This window comes from Chamaea fasciata, unplaced genomic scaffold, assembly GCF_029207755.1.
Source record: "Chamaea fasciata isolate MVZ Bird 193981 ecotype frontalis unplaced genomic scaffold, bChaFas1.0.hap1 SCAF_9, whole genome shotgun sequence".
Classification (NCBI taxonomy): domain Eukaryota; kingdom Metazoa; phylum Chordata; class Aves; order Passeriformes; family Sylviidae; genus Chamaea; species Chamaea fasciata.
In genome coordinates, this window is record NW_027094094.1 from 25,166,965 (window position 1) to 25,191,959 (window position 24,995).

A 24,995-nucleotide genomic window follows, 5' to 3' on the forward strand; every position below is an offset into this window, starting at 1 on the left:
TTCTGGGTGATTAATTTTCTGATTTATAAGGAATAGGAGAAAGGAGAGCAGCAGAGTACCCTATAGATTATATTTGCTCTGACAAAAGTAGTCACAAATACACATTGAGTTAAATTTCACAAAAACCCATTTCCATTTTACCTTCTTAAATTGCCAATTAAAGGTATTGCTTAGGTTTGACTTTTGCCCACTGTTAGGAGATTTCTTCAGAACTATAGTGAAGAACTATTGGAATCAGATTTGCAAGTCAGGCATCTGGTTCTGCTGGAAATATTTTTTTACTTTCATGAACTGATGTGCACCCGAGTTAGAAAATACAAGTTCTTTCAGGTGTGCTGGTCATTAACAGAACAGATACTTTTAACTGATTTCTATTGCACAGTTCCACAGTGTGGTCTTAAATGGTCTCAGTGAAGATGGTTTCTTGTTTAAAACAGGAAAGATAAAAAAGCCAACTGCAAATTGTGGATATAAAATTGTAATTACTGTGCAATAGTCTTGCCTATAGACTCAAGGGGTCAGAGATGCCAATAATATTTTTTTATCTTAAAATATTTTTTCCTAGAACACAATTGGCATCATCATTTTTTTGACCTTTAAGCTGCTTAATTTTCATTTGCCCTCAATATATTAGTGAATTTCCAGATCTTCTTCCCCTGTTACACAGAAAATAGAGTGGTTTTACTCCTGTTTTGTGGCTACCAAGAAATGCAAAGCTACCACAATTACATGTTCTTTATTCCCTTGAAACTGAGGGATTTGAGGTTTTTAATCTGAGGGGTTTTTTTTTCTTTTTTTTTACTCTGCTTCATGACACTTTTTATGTTCATGCTACTTTCTTTAGGCCAGGAGTTACTCTGAGTTTCTAGATATCTTTGTAGCCTGAAAGAGTAGAATAGATGTGAGACTTCAATATCCCTATTGCTGAGTTCCTGAAAGTTTATAGTTGACAGGAAAATGTGGATGTTGCTTGTAAATGCAGCATAGTGTTTGTATAAAATAATTTTATACTAATTAAACTGGAATAATCTTTGTAGCACTACCTTTCAAATCCTTCTGTTTTCCTCAAAGTTTGAAAAGCCACATATGAAAACTTTTTTCCCCACTTTTTTGGGGTGGGATACAGTGAGGTTGAACAAAAGCTGTTAATGACAATGGACCCTTCTCTAAATAAAAGTGCTCTGAAAAGTGACTTCTGCTTGATCTGGAGTTCTATACCCCAGCAGCTGCAATTCCCCATGGATTCAAGAGCTTAACTCCAGTGGGATGTGTGCACCCAGCAGCACAGCAAAAGGCTTGGAGTTTTCAAAACAAAGCAGTGATTGTGAATTCAGTTTTGGTTTCCTATGGTGACTTGAGGATGAAGTGTTCTTGTGTTTTAAGTGTGCTCTCCTATGGAAGCCACAAGAGCAGAGGGGGCAAAAACATGGGCATATGCAGGTGAGAAAGGCCTTGTGCTAGAGTTAAAATCATCAACAGACTTAGGGAATGCTCATTAGCCTGATCATTTTTTAATTGTTTGGAAACTAGCTACCAAAGGCCCCAAATCTGCTTTGGCTTTTAAAGCAGTGCCATTGAGTGCAGGTTGTCCATAAATGTCCTATTCAGTACTATGAAATTTGCTGTTTAGAAAACAAGCCCAAACCATGAAATAAGATGTAAGTTGTTCAGAGTGTTTAGCAAGCCAAATCGTGTGCCCATCTGTGTAGTCTTATTCTTAATTTCTAAAGAAAATATTATTAGTCACCTGCAGTAAATGCTAAATGGTGCCTGCGTCTGTATTTGGATTGTTTGGTTCCATGTATCTTGAGAAAAGGTTAAAATTGAAATTAGTAACAGAATGAGTCAATGTTGAAGGAGTTATTTCACTTTGGGAGTGAATGAAATGTGTTCAGATTATTCAACAGTTTTAATTTCTTTGTCATTTAAAAAACACACAGATTGATGTCTAAAGGGAAGCAATGTATGACATCATTTCAGCATGAAGTATTTCCTTTTGAAGATATTGAATAAATTGTCCCTTTTTTTTTTTTTGTTTGTTTGTTTGTTGCTATTTGTACCTTGCCTAAAAGTATTAGCAGAATTTGGGGATCATGTGGATCCTCCCGAAATGACATCATTTAGTGAGCTTATTCAAGGTAAAGAAAATATTTTGTAGATTTAATTAAATAATGACTGCTGGCTGATGCTGAAATAGCATCACAGGTGAGCTGAATTCTTGGAAGTCCATCTTCAGTTCACTTACAAATTGCTCCTGGGCAGATGTTTCAGGAACAAATCTTCATTGTAATAAAACAGTTTGCTTGTTCTTACTTTGCTAAAATCACTGAGAGAAGTCTTCTCAAAATTTCAAGACCCCTTTGGGATTTTCTGAGAATTGACTGACAGGCAGATTTGCAATTTGCAAAGAAACATATTTATGTGATTAGGCAGGAGCCCTTTAGCCACTACAGCTGAGCTGAGAGGAAGCAGAGGACTCTGCCAATTTGGGTTTTGACACTGATGCAGTACCCAGAGTTGTCAGCATTCCCAAAATGAGATCTCAAAAACTATTGAGCATTAGGTTGCTGAAGGACAGTCATGTGGGAGGGGACGTAATGCTGGTCTGCTGCTGTTATTTCAATAGCATTTCTGCAGTTATTTCTATTTATTCATTGTGAACTGCAGCTCTTGGTGCTTAGAAAGAAGCTATTTGTAAACGCTCTTATTTACCTGTCCTTAACAAGAGTAGCTGGGAGAAAATAGGGTAGGCTAATCACAGCATGGTTGGAAAATAATTTATCTATCTAAATGACATGTGTGTTAGAAAATCATTAGAGAATAGATGATGCTATTTGGAAGCAAGTATTTCAACTATCCCAAGTGGATGGTTGGAGAATACATCAGTGTCAGAGGAAGGCCAGTGAGTGGGCTTGTGTTTCAGTGGGTGGACATGCAGTGACATTTTTTCTGACTTTGAACTTGGAAATGTATTCCTTATTTATGCTCAGGACTCTAAAGACCCTGGTAATACTTAGCTAAGATTTTATCTCCTTTGGAGACAAGCTCCTGTCAGTGTTCAGTGTCTCTGTCTCTCTATCACTGGATATGAGTCTAACCAGAGGCATCAGACCTTAGTATTTCTGAAATTTCTGGCATTATGTGGTTTTGGATTCTGTGGAGTCCTGTCCTTTGTTTCCAATCCAGATACGGATGGAAAAGTAGCATGAGAACATGAGCAAGAACATTAAAACAATTTTTATTAGGGTACTGAGCCACCTAATTTGAAGTCATTGGATAAGTTTTAATGTCACACATACGATGGAGAGAAGTTGGAGATATGCTGCGGCTTTATTAGTGCTCTGTACCTTGGGCCAGAACTGAGCTGCTCGGGGCCCCTGCCTGGAGTGGCTGAGTGTTGAGGTAGGGTTAGACAGCAGCTTCCAAACTCAGTTCTCTGAATCTGGGGCTGACAGCAGACCTCCAACTGCTGCATGACCTAGGAAGGCACCAGATAGAACAAATCCAGAGGGACTTCTCCCACCTCCTGTGATCAGCCATAAGTGTGTGCTCTTAGATTTTGTATCTTTTCCTGCAGCTGATTTCTCTGTTTTGCAGAAAAGTGACAGCAGAATATTGCTGCCTACCTGGGGCCTTCTCCTGCGCACGTGCAGTCCTCAGTGCTCCTGTTCCCTGGGGCAGATGGCATCTCTCTGAGAGAGGCTGCTGTGTTAGTGGAGCCTTGGGCATGGAGTGGAGGGCATTACTGTGTTCCTCTGCCTGTCTGGACACCGCAGGGTTGGACTTTCTCCCACATACTGTGCCCTGGTAATGATATGAGGTTGTGACTCTCTGCAAACTCATGAATACTTGATATGGAAAGAGGGCACAACTGTGACCAAGGGGAGAATGGGATTTTCCCAAGCTAATTCAATATTTTCTTGCCGATTTTGCCGTTTTTTAACATAAATGACTGAAAGATTCAAGGACAAAGTTTTGAGAGCAGGATTTGGAAGGTACAGGAAAACTCAATGTGTTCAAGTCAGCAATGGATTTACCCAGACACTGACGGTAGTTCAATAACCTTTCAGTCCACTTCTTTGCTGTGGTGCTAAAAAGCCTCACTGTAAGGTACAGTTCTCCCTGCTTCTGTGTCCTGTGTGCCTGACAAAAGGAGTCAGTGCAAAGCTGCCATGCTGCATTAATCAGGAGAGCCTGGTGCATAGAGTGATCCATATTTCCCTGTTCATTCTGTGACCCAGAACCCTGCTTTGAGTTTCCTGTAGACCCTGAAGCAGCCATGCAGACTTGGTTTTATTTTATTCTCAAAAGGAAAACCTGGAAGCTTTGTGATAGGTCTGTGTGGGAAACCAAGCCCTATATATAGCTTTTTACACTTTGCAAGATTCAGTTTGGATGAAGAATCAGAAAATATGGTGCTATGTTCTTGATGTTTTTTAATGAAGAAAAAAATCTCAAATGAGTGATACTGATGGGAATGATTTTAAAACCTTCCTTTTTCCTCTGATGTTTACCTATGTTTTTATGCTGTTTACAGTGAAAGGGCCAGCCATTAAAATGGACAGACAAGAAGTTGCTTCTAGATTGTACCAGGAGTTAGAACAATGTCTTTAAGAAAGAGTTTTGAATATCATCACATAGTTGAAATTGGGCCAATTACAAAATTTTTACATGTAGCAGTGTGCCTTGGCCAGGGAGCCACAAAATTATTTGGAACATACTGGATAGATGCCATTGAAATGGCATATTTTATTTCTGTGTTTCTTTTTTTTTTTTCTTCTTCTTTTTGGTTTCTAACATGCAAACCACTGTGTGTATGTTGTGTATATACATGCCATGTCCTAATGCAAACCCACTTACCTCTGAGTGTTGTGTACAGTTATCCCTGCTACATTTGTTAATTATCAGAGTCTTATCTCAGTAACTGTTTCCTCCCTTAATATTTGCTCTCTTCTGTCACTCTCCCTTTATTTGATCCTGCAGGGGTTTATTGCAGCATAATTATTTCCATGGTAACAGGCTGTAATTCCATAAACAGAAGATTGAGTTTGTTATATGATCAGGAAGCAGCTGGAGAGCCATAAAAGGCTGATTTTTCAGCAATGCTGAAATCCTGCAACCCTTATTGAGATATTAATGTAATCAGCTGAATTTCTTTCTCCCTTTGCAAATCCTCCCCTAAATAGAAAGGCACATAACATAGTGTTGAAATTCAAAGGTGTGTAAATTGAAATGTTAGGGGCAGAATTTCCCCCCATTCTTCTTAAGAATTGAAATGAAGGGGTTTTTTGAACGTATTTTGGGAAAAAAAAAAAGGATTCTATGCTCCCATGACTATTAGCAGGGGCAGAGCACAAATTAATTGTAGATCTTCAGTTTATTGTGGGATGATGTTATTTTCATTACTTTCCTCATTACCGTCTAGTTATTCTCTGTGTATCTTAATGGATTTACAGCAGTTAATGTTTTGAGAAGTGCATTTTGTCCTTTGAATAGTCTCTCAAAAACATTCACAGCAATTTCCTAGGTTTTCTCCTTAGAAAGAAGTGAAATTCTGTTTGTGTGTTTGTAAAAAAAAAAAAAAAAGATGATTCAATACTTATATTGGCTAAGCTCAAGGAATTGAGAACAGCCTAAAGCTCACATCCTCATTTTCATCCTAATCAATGTGCTTCTAACACATGTCCTTTAGCTAATGAAACTCTGAATGGAACCTCATCTACCCTGCAGACTAACAACGTTCAAGCTTCTACTTTAGAGAAGCCATAAAAATAATTTGCTTGGAAAGCCAAGAAATCTCAAGTAAAGGGCATTGTGCTTAGACCAGAACATACCAGATATTTGAATTGCCGAACAAAAAACCACAACCCTACAAACACAGCAAACTCCACGAGCTATGGTTTAGTTCTCATGGTGAAAGTAGATCAGGCTTTTAATGCACATGCAGCCTATTTCAAATGCAGAATAAATTTCAGGAGTTTTTTTCTAGCCCAGAGAGAGAAAAGAATAGAGATGTTTTCTGTAGAGAGTCAAAAGATACTTGTGTGACTACAAAGCTTCCCAGTGGGTGAGGAAGGACAGTCAATTGCTGTTAAAGTGATCTGTAGCTTCCAAGCAGGAGAATTATGATGGGAAGCCCAGAGAAACAAGGCTGTTCATGGAAATAGCAGATTCTTTAGTACAACATTCAGCAGAATTTGAATGCTGTCCCATGCTTCTGAGATTATAAATCAGTGATCACATAATTTTCTGAGTGTACAGCCAGTGGCATTCCCTACCATAGAAAGGCAGGAGGGTGCTTGATGCTCTCTGTCACTTTGCTGGACTAAGCAGGCAGACTGGGTGATGGTACAACTGGGAATCCTGACACCACACCAGGCCTCTAGCTCCTTGGAATAGCTCCCGTGTAAACACTGGGGATGGATCACAAACGGGAGGTGCTGAGGATTCTCTGCCTGTTAAAGCAATGGTGACCAAGCTTGGAGAAAGGAAGCTGACTCAAGCAGTATTCTATTTGCTCTGATGACCAGTATTTCCAAAGCACTTCTGTTTGGAGATGTGAAAAAGGAGTCCAAGAACACATAAAACTCCTGAACCCAGTGAGCGGCCCAGCTGCTGTGCTCCAGTTGGCAGAGGCAGCATGGGGCCAGGTCTCCTTGGTGTGTCTCTGCTTGTTTCAAGCCTCAGACACAATGTGCAGGTCTGAGCTGATGGGGTTGGAAGGCAGTACAGCCCGAGCTCTGCACACAGCTGGGATTCCCTGTCCTGCCCCCATCAACTGTGGTTCTTCTCTCTGTCCCCAGGTATGCAGCAGGGTCGCTGTCCCCTGGCAGTGCTCTGCCACGGCAGGGACGAGGTGACAATGCCCTGCTGGCCCTGGGGCAGCACAGAGAGCAGCCTCTGGTGCCCCAAGGCTCAGCTCCTGGTGGCACTCCAGCACTCTGTGTATGGGACCAGGAATGCTGCTGGCAGAGCCTCGTGATCTTTCTTGTAGGTGAGAGCTCGAGTTTCCTACTGCTCTCTGGGGCATTGCTTTACACTAGAGAATTGACTGTGCAGACAGCAGACAAATAGAAAAATGATTTGGTCTTATTTTTGATTGTGTGCGTTTATATGTACAAACTTGAGTTGCTGATGGTTCTGGCTTTAGTTCTCCAGGAAAGTTTTCACTGTGATCCCTTTGTGCTGCAAATTTGAGAGATCTGATTTTGCATTTTCTGGCCTGGCATTTGTCTGGGGTAAAGGAGCCAGAAGCCACTTTACTGGTCTCAAAGCAGTATAGGTGTAGATTTAGAGGAGCTCCATGTGAGATACTAATTTATGGATGAGCTTCAGGTAAAAAGAACTTCAAAAGTTTATGTTGTCTTCCAGTGCTACAAAGTTGTTTTGGGTGGAAAACGGTGGAATATTAAAGCTGATATATCAGTGATCTGAAGAGAGGGGATGGGGAAGACCTGGTAAAATATTCACTAAGTTTTCCTGACAAAGCAGCGCTTGTTTCTAAAATAATTCAATTTCTACTCCCCAGTCCAGACTAAGTTTGATGTCCACTACTTCCTAAAGGTTATTATTTGCAGCCTGCCACAGTCTTTTCAAGAAGAAAAAAAAAGCTTTTGTGATCAGGGCACAAGACCAGGGCTCAAGAGATTTAATTTTTGTTTCCTGACTCTGCATTAGGCTTTGTGACTGGGCTCAGAAGCATGCCCCTGAGCAGGAAACATGAGGTTCTCTTGCCTCCTTTTCATCTATATTTCAAATTTGTTTCGTCAGGACCTGTCTCTTCCTTCTATGGTTAGTTGAATTTTTCATTTTTGTGTATTTCTCTTTCATTTGGAAATAAAGTGTTTTAACAAAACATCTTATTTTGAAAGATTTGTAATTTAAAAATTATAAGCTTTTACAAAAGGTAATATTTGAGAGGCACTTTAAAGCAGGAATTATTTTGTTATAATCACTCCTCAGTAGTGGGAATTCCCTGCTTGCAAAGCAGAAAACACTAGTTTCCAACAAGTGTTAGGGAAAACTATTTTCTAGATTTTCTTGATTTTCTTGATCTTGCCATAGGTTCTGCAGTTTAAAATATCATGAGGCTAGAAGAGCTGACCCTCTCACTGTGAATGTGATTCTACAGGCTGAGGAAGCTTTTTTTTTTTGGCAGAAATTCTCTTTTCACAGTGCCAGATTTTCTCCCTGAGGTGCTCTTTTTTTTTTTTTCCTGCACACTCATTTTTGATGTCATTTTGTGCTAAGAAACTACTGAGTTTTATGATCAGACTGTACAGTAAAGCCCAGCTGCAGTTTTATGGGAGCAGGGGTTTAAGGGAAGGTTTGCATGGGAGTAATTTCTTGAAGTGAATTCGGTGGTTGGATGTGAAAAGGCCTTCTTTACTTCTTGAAAAAAATCTGAATGAAGGCATGTGGAGTTCTGTACTGTGTGTAGTGCTGAACCAACAATATGTTGTACTGATGGTTTCAAAGGAGTTTATACATCTACTGGCTGGAACTTTATAAAAACGATCCATTGTTTTAAAAGAAGAGAACAATTTCTCAAGACAGGTCTACAAATCAGCTATTTGTTTTATCAGGTTGGGTTGCAATGGCTAAGTTGTGCCTCTGAGAAACACATTAATAAACCTTTGGCACAGAAAACCTTGAGAAAAGCTAAGATAAAATTTGTCTGCTTACCTGAAAAGTTTGGTGGTTTGGTTTTTTTTTCCCTGGTTCCCTCTGATAAGCTCATAAATGAACAGAAATACAAAATTTCCTCAGAACTGGAGTGGTATTTTGTATCCACCAGTTATGGTACGAATCAATCAATTAATACAATGTATGTTGTTTGCAATGTTTTCTTTGAAGTACTAAATAAAGGAGAGCAACTAGGATATTCAAATTCCTCACAAGAGAGAAGACATGTTGTGCTTTTAGAACAAAAACTGCCTTTGGTTATATGGAAATTCCATACTTCTCAAGATACTTTACCATGAAATGCAGTAGGTGAAAACCTTGCAGGCAAGTAGTGAGATGGCCAGTCAGGTCTCAGCAGATGGTATTCTAATGCTGTATCCAAAAAATACAGCATAAATGTTGTGTTGACAGGAACACAGAAATGTACAGAATAAGAACCACAATGAAGCACATTCACATTTATAACCTGAGACATAATCTGATAGACTGTGAAAGAGCAAATGCTTTTGAGAGTTATTGAAGGAAAACACTATTAGCTTAAATTTCCACTCCTCTTTGATGTTAGTACCGTTAAGGCCAACGCTGGGGATTCGTATAAATTACATTTTCCAATTTGGCACAGAATATTAGCTTTCATGGCGAGATCCGATCCCTTCATTGCCTTCAGTCTGGATTGTCAACACTTGCGAGTGTGGGCTGGCACTGACACTGCTGCTGTCAACAGCCCCACTCCACTGCCTCCTGCAGTTTTCTGCCTTCAGCCTGCCATGTCAGAAACACTTTATTGATTGTGCATTGGGAAACTTAATCCAGTTAAATGGATGTGTCCTCGCACAGAACAAGGGATAGCTGAAGGTGAGAGTAGCTAAGCTGATGCTAGTAGAGAGGGATGGAGGAAAAGTGGAAGCAAAGCCTGCCTGTTCAGGTAGGACAGGCTTTTAACTCTTATGGGAACACTGGAGAAAAACTTGGTAGGAAAATGGTGCTCTGTCCGTTTCTTTGTTTTCGAATGAGACAAGATTCCTTTTAGAACATATGTTGTGATGCTGAATTTTCTCATATCAATGTTTGGGCGAGAGGATGAAGTCTAGGGGACTGTAATATACAGGGAATGATGAGAGATGCTGACCCTTTCTGGCCTTGTAGTCAGAATTCTTTAAAACAAATCCACTGTCCATCTTGTCTTTGTGGCAGAATCTCCTTTTGTGAGGGACTGTTTCAACAAAGCTGCAGGAAATAAAACATAAAAATTGATGTATAAGAGGTGTTTCTACAAATTCCTTATTATGAGCCTCTAAAATGCTTATAATATTTGAGAATTGCATGTAGAAAAGCAGAAGGAAAAGACCAAATCCCGCTAAGTCAGGTAGTGTAAATAGCTATTAAAATGTATTCAGGTAGGGTCTAATCTGGTGCCCTTTGTAGCCCTATAGTTGGTTCTTGTACTTGATGGTTCACCAAATGCGGTCTGTTTTGTAAAGAGCTCTCAGACGTTTTTTTGGTGTTCTTAAAATCACTCTGTCAACACAGTAACTGTAGATTCTTGTGTTGTTTGTGTCATGAAAACGGAACCAGAAATTTAATCTGTTTCAATTGCTTTTGTGAGCAGAACAGGCTCTGCAGCACTGAGTGATGTGCTCTGAGTATGCAGACTCCTTGAAACTCCTGCTTCCACACAGTGGGAACAGGAAATTCCTGCATTCTTTGAAGGTGTTCCCATGAAGCCTCTCTTACCTGTTCAACACTCAAGGTTCTATGTGCACCAAGCATTTTTCATCACATAACGTCACAATGTGACACAAGGTTATTGGTTTTGCCCCATCTCTTTTTCCACACTTCTTGCTGAGTGAAGCAAGAAAATATAATGATTGAAAAGGGGTCATAATTCTGGAATTCTGGGAAATGCATGCCTGAATTAATAAGTTTTATTTTTGTGGGATAGTGAGTCGTTAAAGACTGGGTAATCCTTAGCATAAAAACCGTTTTATTTTTTTGCCCCAGAGTTTCACCAGATTTGGTCAAATCTCAAGATTTCATCAGACCACTGACCAATGTTTTCTTCCAAGCTGTAAATTTCAAGTTTACTGTTTTCTAAATTGCAGGTTTCCCATCTTTTGGTGTGTGTTTATGTGGGTTGGAGGCAGTGTTTAGGTTTTTTGGTTTGCTCTGGGCTGTTGCAGGTAACGGCAAGCATGTGCGGTGGCTGCGGGGCCAGGACGGCGAGGTCTGGGTCTGGGTGATGGGAGAGGCCCCGGGGGACAAACCCTACGAGCAGATCTCGGAGGAGCTCATAGCAGAGCGGGCCAGGCAGCAGGCACAGAAGGAGGCAGAAGAACTATGGTGAGGATCTAAGAGTTCAGGGTCCACGTGGCATAATGGGAGACGTGACCTTGTAGAAGGGTGGCAGGTAATGGTGGGTAAAACTGGTAAGTATGTTTTGTGGACATTTCCTTTCACTTGTTTCCTCAGGTTCTCAGTGTGTTAAAAATGTCGTTTTGCTTTTATTGTTTACTAAAAGCCAAAACCCCTCATTTGCAAAAAAAGCGGTGCCAACTTTTTTCTTTTTGGGAATTTAGCTAAACCGTTGACCAGCCTGTAAATACAGAAAAATGAAGCAATCTGGTTTTGAGACGATTAAATTAGATTTTGTTTTTTATATATCACAGTTCTGAGCCCACAGTGAGGGTTTGGTACATAAAATCCTTTTTGAAATTGGTTTTATTTGCATTTTGCATGTATTAATTCTTATTCCAGCAGTTCAAAAATTCATTATGCAAAGTGCCATGTGGATTCTACCAGGGCCTTTGCAGGTTTGGGGGAGATTCAAAAGTGTTTTGATGCTTGATATTGTTAGGAATTAGGCCACCTGCCTCACACACTTCCCTTTGTAGTGCAGCACTGAAAAGTGACTGTTTAAATATCAGGTTATTCTGTGTTATCCTTTTTCATGTGAGATTATTCTTGCTTCGAGTGCTTGCGTATTTAAGGAGGGATTGAAACCTTCAACCTGTGCTCTGAATTCTTTTAACATTGTCAGTACTAATAAACAATCTAGCATAAGAATTTGGGAGACACTTGTACTAGTATTTGAAAGACAATAAATTCCCAACTATGCTTTGCTAGACTAATAGAAAAATATAAGGTATGGCTTAAAGACATCCAAGAAGTATTTGTCTAACTTAGAAGTGCTATTTTAATTAGTAATTTATCAAAAATTGTAAATTCTTTGCTTTATGGATGATTTCTTAAAATATAATTTATGGTAGGTCTCTTGTTAAATACATTTTAATTCTTTGCTTGCATCTTTCCATGAAGTCTTATGCTAATTATTTATTGTAACCAGTGAGTAAGTATTGATCCTCAATTAAAGAAAACTAGTGCAATAAATTTTTATTTTCACATCCTTTTCTGAAGGAGACAAAAGGAAGCTGAAATAACAAAGAAATTCCGTGATGCTATGGCTCAAGAAAAAGCCAGGATAGTGGCAGAGAAATGGAAAATAGAAATGGAGGATCGGAAAGCAGCCAAACTGGAGGAAGAAAAAATTCAGGAGGAACTGAAGGTTTGCATAGAGCAATTTAGGTTTTTTTAATAGTGTTTTCATGCAGATTCACAGTTCTTGTCACCTTCAGTGCATGCTTATTAATAAGCTTTAAAATCCAGAGTTGTAATTTTTCATTCTGGAATATACAGATAGCTACATGGTGTTCAGCAGAACAGCTGGGTGAGCGATGAGAAAAAATTACAGGTCTCATTCAGAAGTGCCAGAACAATCAAACTGGTTATTCAGCTCACACATTAACAGAATTGTTCAGTCAGCTGTGCTGGGTGAATCATCCTGGGGAAAATAATGTACAATTGGGAAAGATCTCATTTTAAGTTAGTTTGCTTGAATGTATTCTGTGTATTTTGGATGAGTTTATTCACATAATGAACTTCAAAACTGAGTCACTACTTCCTTCAAAATAATGAGGGGTGGATCCTTCCCCTACTCAACATATGGGAAAAGTCCAGTTGGCTTTGCTGGGAGAAGTTAATTTGCCTGATTTTTATTGACTGCATGGTGAACTTCCTATGAGCTCAGTTACAGTATCTTAATGTTGGTTGGAAATAACTTTTTTTGTCACATTTTCTAGTTGAAAATAGCAATTTCAAAACTCAATAGGAAATGCCTCTGTTCACCCCTTTCATATTACTTGATAGAGATAAAAATATTGTTTAAAAATGAGAAAGTAAAATAAAATGGGATTAACGTGCAGAGAAGTCATGACTCTCTCCTGAGGCTGGGATGTGCCTGTTGGGAATGCACGATTGGTGAGGCTGAGTTTCCATGGAGAAAGCCTGTAGAAAATCTGACTCCGAGGATCCAGTAACTTCCATCCACATTACCCTCCCCTGCTGACAGCTGGCTCTGTCTCTTCTTCCTTTCCTGGTACAGTGATTTAAGGTGTGGAAAGCAGGGATAGACTTTTCCCATTGTCCCTCTGTGATGGGAGGAATGCTGAAAACTTGGTGTTAAGTTTCTGTGGTTTGATTGCAAACAGCAAATTTCTTGTCACTCTGCAGAGTTCGGGCCTGTGATTTGAGGTGGTTGTGGAGCACAAAGCCAGAGAAGCTCCTGCAGAGGAGACTGCATGGAGTTGCTGATTTACCTTTGCACAATTAATTTGAATTCACAGGAGAGAATGGGGCCTTTGAAATCTGATGTCAATGAGTAATGAAAGTATACCTTTCAAGTGCTTTATTAATGTATGAATAATGAGCAGAGCAACTAATTAAACACTTTCCTCTGCTCTCTGGAAAGTAAAGCCCTCTTGAACAAAGGCTGATAGGGTGTTCACTTATATCTCTGTGACTGATTTACAGGACACTTGATGGGAAGATGTCCACAAGCTCACTGTTACTGCTCTGCTTCAAAGAGAACAATGAGCAGCTTCTGAGACTTTCAGTGGCCAGTATTCTCCGCTTTCTGTTAAGGAAAACTAGTTGTTCAGTTGTTGATATAATTAAAAAGAATGGCACCAAATTCTGCTCATTTCCAAATTGATGGAAAGGGAATGTCACAGTGATCTGTGTTTCCACTGTTTCCCAGGACATGAGCAGGTGTCCTCCATTCAGCTGTGTGCCTGGTAGGAACAAGGAACACTGCTGGAAGTGGGATGAGATTATGGTTCAGTTTCTACTTTGGATTCCAAATACTTAACTTTGGCCAGGATTTCTTTATCTCTCTTCCTAAAGTTGCCAACGTATTTATTCTATTAAGGAAGTAGAAACCCTTTCTTTCCCAATGGTTCCTCTTAACTCAAGCATTTGAAGACAGAATTTACAAAAATTTAAATAAATGGACCAAAGTTTTCAAAATGAGGCCCAGCAGAAAGGAACTCTTTGGCTTAAAGAATTTGTTTGGAAACATGATATAATGCAGTGATTGTTTTTAAAATGCCCTTTATCAAGTGTTCTCCCAGAATTTCCTGTATCAATCCAACAACAGAGTCCAATTCCACTTTCAGCATTGGTTCTTCAGTTGGGTCTATAATTTGAGAAGTGTCAGGAAAGACTTGGGCTGACCGGGTTCCACCAGCAGAGATCCAAATGCAGGATTGTTTCCTGCTGCTTTGAAACCACTCCTTTACTACTCAGAAAAGCAGCTTGTCTGTTACTTGCTCTTGAAAGATCAGATCTTATACCTTCTGCATGGTATCTAGACAGGAAAAGAAAATACAGCTACAAGGAGGGAATACAACTGAGATGCAGGGAAAAAGATGAGTTAATGAATCTGCTGATGTATGACAGAAGTAATTGCTAGAATGAAGAAAAAGGTGTGGAATTTGCTGCAGATTTGCTTGCAGATGTAGGCAAGCTCGATTCAACAGCTTTAAAGTATTGAATGCACTGGTAATCATCCTTCTGTGATGATGACCAGACCATGCTTAAAGAGGTCTCCAGACTGAGGTATGGAAAGTTCAGTCTTGGCTAATGCTTCATCCTCTTGAAGCAGTTTGTCTTGGGAAATTGAAACTGTCTCCTTTCTGCTGGCATGTTTAATTTCTAACCATATGTGTCACAGACACTCCTTTTTAAGATGCTTTTATTCCTCTTGACCTATCATGGGACGTTAGGGCTGTCTGCACTAGATAAATGATATCTTACATATCAAAGTGAGTGATGATCCCTATTTCCTTTTCCAGCACTACTCAAAAAGTATTGCTTTCCTTGGTGTTTCTTAAGCAGAATTGTCTTTAATTTATGATGCTAGAATACAAACGCTGACTACCCTGTTTTTGCAGTTTAAGGACGGCTATTCTTTTATGCACCTATTGCAAAGGACAAATAAGAGAGCTAATTACTATCATTAATCTTTTTGCTAATTCACAAAGGTTATGAGATCACAGGCATAATTTTCTACGGTTATCAGTAGCTGTCATTAAGATTCTGAACAATGTGCAGAGCTAAGGCAAATTAAAGATGTGAGTGTCATCCAGCCAGGGGTGGGTATCCTTTAGCTACATTTAGAAATAAAAGAGATCTCCTCTCAGTTCAGTCTTCATGCGGTCTACATAATGCAAGAGAATATTAATAGTAAAGTACTGTCCTTATGACAACATCAGATACCTGCCAAATTAAATAATATAAGCACAGTTGACAGCAGAGCTAAATTCCTTCTTAAAAATTCCCTGGGAGATGAAATGTGTCTCATCAAAGAAGATGGGTTGAGAATCAACCTTCAGAGAACAGAACAATTAGTGCTTCTGTTCAGGAAATATCTAATTAACCTTATGCTCAATAGAAAAAAATACACTTTCTATTGAGCTTGGTGAGATTTCAACACATGTCTGAATGCTTTATTGTGCCCCCAAGTTCTGTGGACCTGATTCTTCAGAAAATTGCTGCCAGATGTAGAGTTTAGGAATACAGTGAACTGTCACCATTGCCATTTGGAGTACTGTGGGCTTCTTATGATAGAGCAGTGAGCATCCTGTCTAGATCTGAAAAAAACCTCTTGTCTCCAAGTAAACGTCAGGCACTTGAGTGGGACTGTTATCTCCAAGTGCAAATAAGCTGTAAGTTCAGCTCTGTGCTTTGCTGTGCCAAGAAAGCATTGAACTCTTTCCCAACGACAGCATATTTAGAATCTAGGAACATGACAACAGCTTCTTGCTGGGGTTCGGCACCCAATTCATTCTGAAAGTGCCTCAGTTGGGTTATTTCAATGGCAATTACAATAATTCAGGAATACTTCATTTTGTTTCCTTTTGGATGATCACAGTTCAGTAGTTCATTTTTTCCTATGCTGTTGTCTCTTGAACAATGTCGGGAATGAAGCAGCTGTTAGTTTTGCTTGGGACCTGGGACTTCAGGTTTTCTCTATCCTCCTTGTAAATGAGATTAATTTGGAGGAAAAATCTCTTCCTCGGTGACATCAGTAATGATTGTGCTTCTGAAGCCACTGTCTTCAGTCTGGATTGCTGGTAAAAACTAGCAAAGCTCAGATGCTTTGGTAAATGGGAATTTTCCCATGGGTAAATGGGAAAATCTGAGCCACTAATAGCTTACATGTTAGGAATTCAAGCTGTGAAGAACCTCTAGGATCTGGAGACAAACTTTAAGTAGATGGTCACTGGATCTATAGCAAATGACTTGAGCAGAGCCTGTTCCAGCACGAGCAGTAAATGTCAGATCTCTCCCATTCAGGAGCAGTCCTTAGCTTTGTTTTCCAGCTCATGGAACTCAGGGTCTTTGCGAATCAGAGTAAGCTGGTACCTCTTTGAATGAGATGTGTGAATAGCATGTCCTGGGACACATCCATGGCAGAAATCTCATAGCTTCTGCATAAAGCACGAGTGAATTTCATACATTTGTCTCTGTGCAAATACATGCACAGTGAAGCGATGCAAAGCCTGCATTCCTTTTGAGACGCTGGAAGTAGAGAAGAAAATAATGCTTCTGCAAACACTTGCTTTTCTGAAGCAAGTGAGAGAATTTTCTCAGAAACAGGCTGGGGAGGAGTTGGACATATTTCTGTGGTTACTCAGAGCTCTCTTGGCACCTGTCAGGTGGGTCTGGAGGGAAGCCTGATCGCTGAACTCTGCTGGCGGTGTCAGCCTTGCTGAGAGCAGCCTGTCCTGCAGCTTGGGGCCCGGGGTTTCCAGATTTCCTTCCTCGGAGCAGGAGTCCCTAAGGGCTCTCAGCTGTGTTTGAGGTGGCCTGAATGTCTTCCCTGGCCCAGGTGGTTGCTGAGTGGGCTCAGGGGGTTTGCTGCAGCTGTAGTGCAGCCGGCTGGCTGCAGCATTCAGGGCTGCCAAGGACACTTCCTGCCAGCCTGAGGCACCGAGAGAATCCCAGGCTGTATTTGCTTCAGAGAGGGCTGTTGTAACAAGCACACCTTGTGGGTTTTGCCCTGAGCAGGTGGTGGTCATTCAGCTGCCCTGCATCCCATAAGGCTCCCCAGAAAGACCCCAAGGGCTGTGGCAGCCAGAAGCCCAGTTTTCCTCTGTAGAAAACCCCACTGCTCCATTTTGCCTTTCCCTCAGTGTATTTTTTTAAATCTTTTTGCAGCAAAACTAAATGATGACCTATTCTCCTTTCATCTGCCTTGGACTGAAACATTAGAACTTAACCATGGCTAATATTATATATAATTTAGAGTGAGTAAAGCTGTCAAACACGGTGAGACGCACATAGACAGAAACAACTTTGTGGTAAAATCTCGACTGCCAGAGGATAGATAAGATCATTTAGCATGTTCAAATTCTCCAGAGGAGTAAAGGCTGGAGAGGATTACTGCTGCCTGTTGAATTGCCAGTGTGATTTGTTTCGGCAGCTTGGTATTTCTCAAAAATTTGCAAATCTGTACTGAATTGTCACCTTCCTAATTATTTTGGCAGAGTTGAAAGGGTCAGGCACAGAGAACAATCTCTCTCAGCTATCAGCAAGAATATGGTTTGTAGGTATCATAGCTCTTCTCTCCAAGCTCTGATGTGCAGGGTTGGATTCCTGGGGAGAAGCAGATAGTACTGCCTGTATTCTTCCAGGGGAGTAAATGTGATAAGTTCAATTGTTGTTCATTTTAAATGCAAACATGCACTGTTTAGTCCTACTTGACAAAAGGATGACTGTTCTTTCCTGTGTCATACCAGCAAGGATTGTTTCTTCTCACACGCACACCTTGGAAGAGTTGGGCAATATACCTGAATGTCTATGCACTAATTCAATAAATAGAAGTTAAATCTCCTCTTTCTGTGAAAAGGAAAATAATGTGAAAAAGTTTTGGTGAATTCAGAATCAAGTGCCTGTGTTAAGTTTTTGTTGTTGTCTCTTCCTTAACTTAAATCTCCTTCTCAGTTAAAAAGGTAGAATTTTCTCAGCTGGCATTGTTGCCCTCCATTAAGAACTCAAACTCTACCTGAATTCTAGTTTTTTGGGGGGTGGGGTGGGATTTTTGTTTGTTTTTCTTAGACGCTTCATCTTTTTTACTAGAAACGTTTCAACAACAGCTACATTAAAAACCAAGCCCAAACTTAAAACAAAACTCTTGTGTGATTCAGGGAAACTGCAGTGAGATTGATTCCCCACCTCCTCCCCCCCCCCGCGTTTTAAGTTTACCTTGTGGTTTAAGATGTTGAATAGAAAATATTCTGATAACCCAGGACTGCTTCTGTGTCTGTCCATCTTCCTGAACAATAGACTGGATGTATTGAATTTTTCAGGTAGTGAAGCTAAATGAATAAATATTCTCCCCATAAGAAGAAAGAGCAGTTGATCTCATATTTTTTTTTCAAGAAGATAATAGGGCCATTTCCTCGCAACTAAAATGTGCCATCACTAATTCTACAGAGATAATAAAAAAGGACATTTTTTTTGAGGAAGCTGCTTGTTTTTGAAATTAACATTGTCTAAAAGCATTAACTTTTCAAAAATAATGAACTGTCCACCCAGCTCATGTTTTTAGCAGCCAGGAAATAACAATGGAAGGAGATGTTAGAAATAATCCAAGATAGTAGCATTAGAATTGACTGAAGAACCATAAAAAGCTTTTCTTTCTCAAAAATAATGGGAGCACCCTAATGTGTTGTTCATAGAATCATATAACATTGAAGGTTGGACTCTTAACATTCCCCCTAGAAATTTTATAGGATTAGCATTTTGCAACAATCTACTTTGGGTTTGCCTTATAGACTAGGTCAGGTAATTAAGACAGTAATTACGGTGATTTTACTCAGCGATTTATAAAAAAACCCCTTACCTGTAAGTTTGTTACCCATAAAGGTATAGTGGTGGTTCCATTATAAAATTCAATAAAAAGTTTGGTTTTATTTGTGATTCAAGTTATTTCAATAATATGAATAATACTTAATGATGTTCAATTTTGAGGTTTTTGTGGGCTTCAATTAAACTATATGATTTAAATCTGATTCTTCACTACCTAAGGGATTTGGGAAAATTCATTGGAAAAGAGGTACAGATTCCAAGTCTGCATTAATTGAGCTCCTATTTTATTGATAGTGTGAGGGAGGCCAACTGCAGAAGCAATCTTTCTCAGATTTCCATCTCTTTTAAGGTTTTCTTGGAAGGGAACTTTCTTGGCATGTTAGTCTTAGTTACATTTTGCAAAGTGACTGCTGTGTGCTGAAGGAACTGCCTTTCCCTCCAGAATGCAGTGATCTTAATTTTTGGAAAATATTCCCTGTGTTGGCTATGATGACACATTGGGACAGTTGCTAAAGCAAGAACAATAATAAATCAGTTCCTGAATTCCAAGGCTCTGTGGATGATGTGTGTAGTGCTCGAAGGCAACAGTATCTTCAGTGGGGGTACACATGGATTTAAATCAAGCTTTGCTTATGGGATAGCACAGGCTTTGGTGCCACGGGATAAAATGTTTTCTGTATAGTTTTCAGATCTTAGATGCTTACGTGCTCCTCATTGCTGTGATACCTGTGGTCTCAAAATGTACCCTCCTCAGGAATTCCTAAGAGGTGGGAAAATTCAGTGATGCCTGTTGAGCATCACTGTGGTGGGAGGCCCAAAGTTAGAAGAGATAGTGATTTCTCCAAGGTAATGCAACTTCTCTGTGGTAGGAAGCAGCTGAAGCAGTGTCTCATTCTTCCTCTTTAGTCACTTCTGGCTCACTTCGTTTTCTCTAGAAAAGAGAAGAAGAGGAAAGACAGAAAGGTGAGGAGCTAATCAGGCAGCAGGAAGAAATCCGGGCAAAGGAGCTGTACCTGAGCCTCAAGCAAGCTCAGCAGCACAGTCAGCACAGCGACGATGACCAGGAGTGGGAAGAACAGTGTGAGTAAAGCTACCTCCACAGCATTACTGTTTTTCTGAAAGCAGATAAAAGGACACTTGCAGAATGGAGGAGGTGTGGCCAAAAAATCTCTTCTACCTAGAGCAATACAAAGTGCTGTATTATTTTGGTGATAATTGCCAGCTTAAAATGACAAACAGAAGTTTTGGATTTCTTTCTGAATCTGTGTCAATGCCTTATAGAAATTTTTTTTTTTTGTGTACAATGACTGAGATCATTAAATTCTGTCTAATGTACTTAATTAACAGTTTTGGCTTAGTAATATTAACTCAGGGCACAGTTATTTTGACAGCTTGTCCTCAGCTATCTCTGAAGAGAGAAAATCTATCTTCATCAGTATTTTAATTGCTTCCATATGGTAGTGGGGTGAAGCTTGGATATCTATGCTGACACTCACTTCATTCCAAAAGATTACAGTAAGTCATACTTAGATTGTTGCTCTAAAAAACCACCTGATGACGGTGATGATCTCACTCTAGGGAAGTACTGCTCCTTTTTAGACAGCCTGAAATTCTTTATGAATATCATAATTGTGATTAATTTCTTATTTTTTTGGTTATTTTTAAAAGCCTATAAGGAACAAAGCAACTATATTAGCGTATAGATGTATATATTAATACTGTAGACAAGTCAAGGTTTACATTATGAATAAATTTCAAAATAGACAATTAGTTTATTTAATGGCTTTAGTCATCACTTCATTAATTCCTGAGGACTAATTACTGAAGTGCTATTACCTGGAATTGATCTGATAATGAAAAATTCTGTACAAGATTAATTAAATCTATAAGATACACTGGTGCCATTTTCCAAGCTCATAACAGGGTATGTTAATTTTGATCAATAAAGCTTCTGTATATTACATTGTCAATAAAGATAAAGTAATTATTTTCTGGAGAGCTATCTAAATCCAGGCGTACATGCTTATATGGAAAGAAAAACTAACTTTCTGTATTTTGGGTATTTGAGAGCAATGTGAGCTGGGGAAAAGTGGCCCTTTAATTCTGCAGAAAATCAGCATCAGCTGTCAACCCAGCATAGAGGATGGCATTATGCACTTTAGGATTTCTTTGACACTACATAAGAAAAGAGAACACATTTCAACCATGTTGTTAAAAGAAAAAAATGAATCTGGGTTACCTTTACACTGAAATAAAACAAAACACTACTAAAACCAGGTGTCATTTTCTTACTACTACATTAATGAGGTAACTGATGTTTTAAATGATTGCCTCTGTTTTCTTGAGGAATGCTGTTTGTGCAGGGATAGGCATCAAAAACGCAATAGAATAATGATGGGAGAAGGGAGTGAGAAAAAGGACTAAGCTATGAAAGGTTTTGACCGTGAGTTCTGTAATGGCATTTTTGGTCTGTTAAAACACTTGTGACTGCATCACGTGCTGGTGGGGATAGTCTGCCACCCGTACATATTCTTCTGAATGCTTTGGGGTGTTCTGTACGCTCTGGAGGAATTCTGTCGCCTCCAGTCTGTGTGCCTGCAGGCCTGTCCCCTCACCCAAAGGTGACCAAGGACAGCTCAGGGGACCTGGACCTGCTGAGCCCGGTCACCAACCCTGCTGGGGCAGAGCAAAAGCTCAGCACCTTTTCTCTGGCTGCTGGGTTTGCAGCCTGCTGTAAATTCTGTGCTGCCAGAGTTATGCTGTTAGCAGTAATTGATTTAGCATTAAGCTAACTGCAGACTAATGACTAGAGTGTACCATATCCTTGTTTATCCTCTTACGCTTATCTCAGTGTGTCAATTTATCCCCGTTGGTTTGAGGGCTCAGAACCGTACTCCATTAGCAAATGGGTGTGACAACTGAAGATAGGAAGATGCAGTGTTTAGTGCCTTATCTGAGACCAGTTGCTGGCTGGTTTAGACTACACTATCAAACTTTGCACTGAGTTTCCTCAGGCATATTAATATTTTCCATTTCCTTAACTTTACTGCAGGAGGCCAAATGTGCAGCAGATAGTAACAAATATTTGGAAGCGGGAACATCTGAAATTGCTATGAAATTAATTAGCACCTCAGGTTCACCAGATTTTTCATTTTTTATTTCAGTTTCAGATTTTTTTTTCTTTTTATGGTAATCCTTCCATTTTGTCTGCAAGTATTCCTGTTGGGCACTGAGAGGAAATTTAGTGAAGTTAGGCAGAGCTGTCTCAGAGTCAGGTTTTTCTAAGTAATAAATAAATGCACGAATGCCTAAGAGAATTACAAGCAGATGTAATTTTTTTTTTTTTTTTTTTTTTTTTTTTTTTTTTTTTGCCTCTACAAGCCTGCAGTGGAGACCATATTGCCTATTAGGAACAAGGCTAGGCTTCTTTGGGTCTTGCCTCCTTGTAGAGAGCCCTGCCCTGTTCCACAGAGGCGGGGCTCAGTGCTGCAGGGGCATAGCAGTGCTGAAGCAGGAACTGGGACAGAAATGCAGCAATGATATTGATGACACCACTCATTTGTTCAGTAGATGGAATTCAGGATGTGATGGGGATTCATCTCTCCTCATCACATTATCCCTCAGCTGTTTATTGCCAAGGCATTAAGCAAAGTGGTGCTAATATTAGTTTCTGTTGTTTGGTTCAGTTTGCTTCTGCTGTTTGCCAAAGAACAATAATGGCCCATAGAACTACTGTGTTAATTGAAATACATGATTTTAGGGCTTTTTCGTATACTAAATAACAAATGTAGAATAACTTGGGAAATCGGTGCTAAAAGGGAAAAATGATGTTGTAAGAGCAATTACACACTTTGATTTCATATAAAAGATATATATTGGGGTATTTTAGAGGGCAGTTGTAGGTTAATAAGTTGAGCAGGGATATTGGTTGGCAAGTGAAAAGATGAATGTTGGAAGACTTATTCAGAGAGTCTACTGTTCAAAACTCTTGTTTTTGAAACTAGGAAGCAAAACTAAACTTGGATAGCAGAGGGTATGTATTCTCATTAGTTTTGGACATTTCTGTGTGCTGTCCCATTTTTAGGTTTCTAGTTTATTTAAGTGTGGTCCCTCTTTGTGAAGGCAAAAAAAGAACCTGTGAAACACGATAGGAAAAGCTGTAGCATGAATATTCATCTGATTGAATATTGTAAGTGCATTCTGTTAATACACTTACAAAGCCCTCCACACTGCATCAGGCAGGGAAGTGCTCAGATACTATCTGACCAGCTTTATTCATCTCCAGAAAAAAAATATTCCAGTAAAAATGTAGACAGAGATGAATGAGTTGATCTATTCTTTTGCCTTTCCCTGAGCACCTACTTTCAGTCTCTCTTGGAAGGAGGATACCAGGCTGACTCATTATAGCTTCTTTTATATTGTTGTATTTTTATGTTCTTCTACAAATGTGTTTATGAATTTATTTTTGCCTGAGTTTTAAAGGAATTCATTGGGTGTTTATGTTCCCCAAAAAATTCAAGTGAGTTTAGTGGCAGGAGCATGGATAAAATGCAGAATTTTCAAGTGAGTGGTCTCGAGTTTAGCTGTGCATTAACTAAGCAAGTGCTCCACCTTACATATATGTGTCCTCTGAACTCTAATAGGTCTCACAGTGCATTGTTGAATAGGAATGGGATTATTTGTGTGCCTTCAGATAATATTGCTGAACTGAAGCCACATTGCAGAATATTTGTGGGATGTTATATTTTCCACTTAGGAAAGGGAAAAAAAAAACACTGTGTGATTTGTATATGAACTCAGAAAATCTGAAGATTGAATTTTCTCTATTAGTTAGTAATTTTGAATAGGTCATTAACAAGCTTCCAAGAATTTTTAATGAGGGGAAAGCTAAAACAAAATAATTTTAAAATTCTGATGCACATTCAAAGCTTATGTTTGGGGTTTTTTCAGCTTCTACATCTCTGACTGTAAATCAAAGCTCTTCAAAAGCACAAAATAGATTATAGAAAATGGAGAGGTCCTAGTCTTGCACAAATTATTTGATCAAGTTCAGCTGCAGTGCAGTATGAATTAATCCTCATCTATGTCAAAAGATTTGGTATTAGAATTTTGCTGGGACTTCTAATAGGGATTTCCCAATCCTAAAAATATATAGAAGACAAAAGGCACCTTAGGCTAGCATAGAGAAAGAATAGATTCTCATAAACTGTTCACGGAAGACAAGGTGAACCCAAGCCAACCCCTCCAGGAGCCATGGAGCCCCTGCATACCCAGATTTGTGGTTTACTCTTTGTAGTTAAGAGGATGTTCACACTGCATGTCGCAGAGACATGTCTGAGCTGGCTTTAAACCGTTCACTTCTAGCAATGACAACCAGATAATGATGGCAGCGTGGACCTGTCTTGGATGTATTTACCAAGTTTCCAGGAGGATTTGATCACCCATTTTTGGTCTGCTGTGCTGAGGCTGCAATCACTGTGGTACTCACTTCTCTGAGCAGCTCAGGCATTTCTACACAAGCTCCAGATCCATGAGGGCAGAAATTTCTTCATTTTATGAGCACTGGAGGATGTTCCTGTTGTTGGTATCACTCACACCAGAAGAGAAAACTAGTCTTGGAGCTGACTGAACTGTAAATCTCCCATTGACGAATTCCTTATTTCCCCATCTTGCCAGTCCTTACATTATTCCATGAAATAAAAGAATTATGTAAGAGTATGTAAATTATTATTTGTAGTAATTCTTTATGCTAGACATATGGATTTGTTATGGTGATTCAGAGCTTTTAGGGTTTTTTTCCAGATATCTGATCTCCCCACTGAGAATACTGACTGACTACACTACTAGTGTTTTTCACAGGGGTCATGCCAGAAGTAAATTTACTGTAAAAGGACAGCCAACTTAGAAAACTAATCTGTTTCTACTTAAGTCAATGCTAGAAGTCCTGACTACTTTTGCTTTCTTGTTACTGGAAAGGTTACAACATGTCTGGCAATACAAGTAATGTAGAATTTTGGCTTCTTCAATCTTAAAATATTTGTGCTAGACTTGATCCAGACATAAAGTTCTCCCTCCTAGTGAGACAGTTCAAAGCCATAGAG

The 24,995-nt window shown here is 39.4% G+C and overlaps 1 protein-coding gene across 1 annotated transcript in view; it reads left to right on the plus strand.

Moving 5' to 3' along the window:
- The window catches only part of SH2D4B (SH2 domain containing 4B), a 57,739-nt gene that overhangs the window by 1,970 nt on the left and 30,774 nt on the right, over positions 1-24,995 (plus strand). The window contains exons 2-4 of the mRNA XM_066191552.1: positions 10,866-11,025; positions 12,100-12,247; positions 19,830-19,974. Of these exons, the coding sequence (XP_066047649.1) occupies positions 10,866-11,025; positions 12,100-12,247; positions 19,830-19,974 (453 nt within the window). The remainder of the gene's footprint in view (positions 1-10,865; positions 11,026-12,099; positions 12,248-19,829; positions 19,975-24,995) is intronic.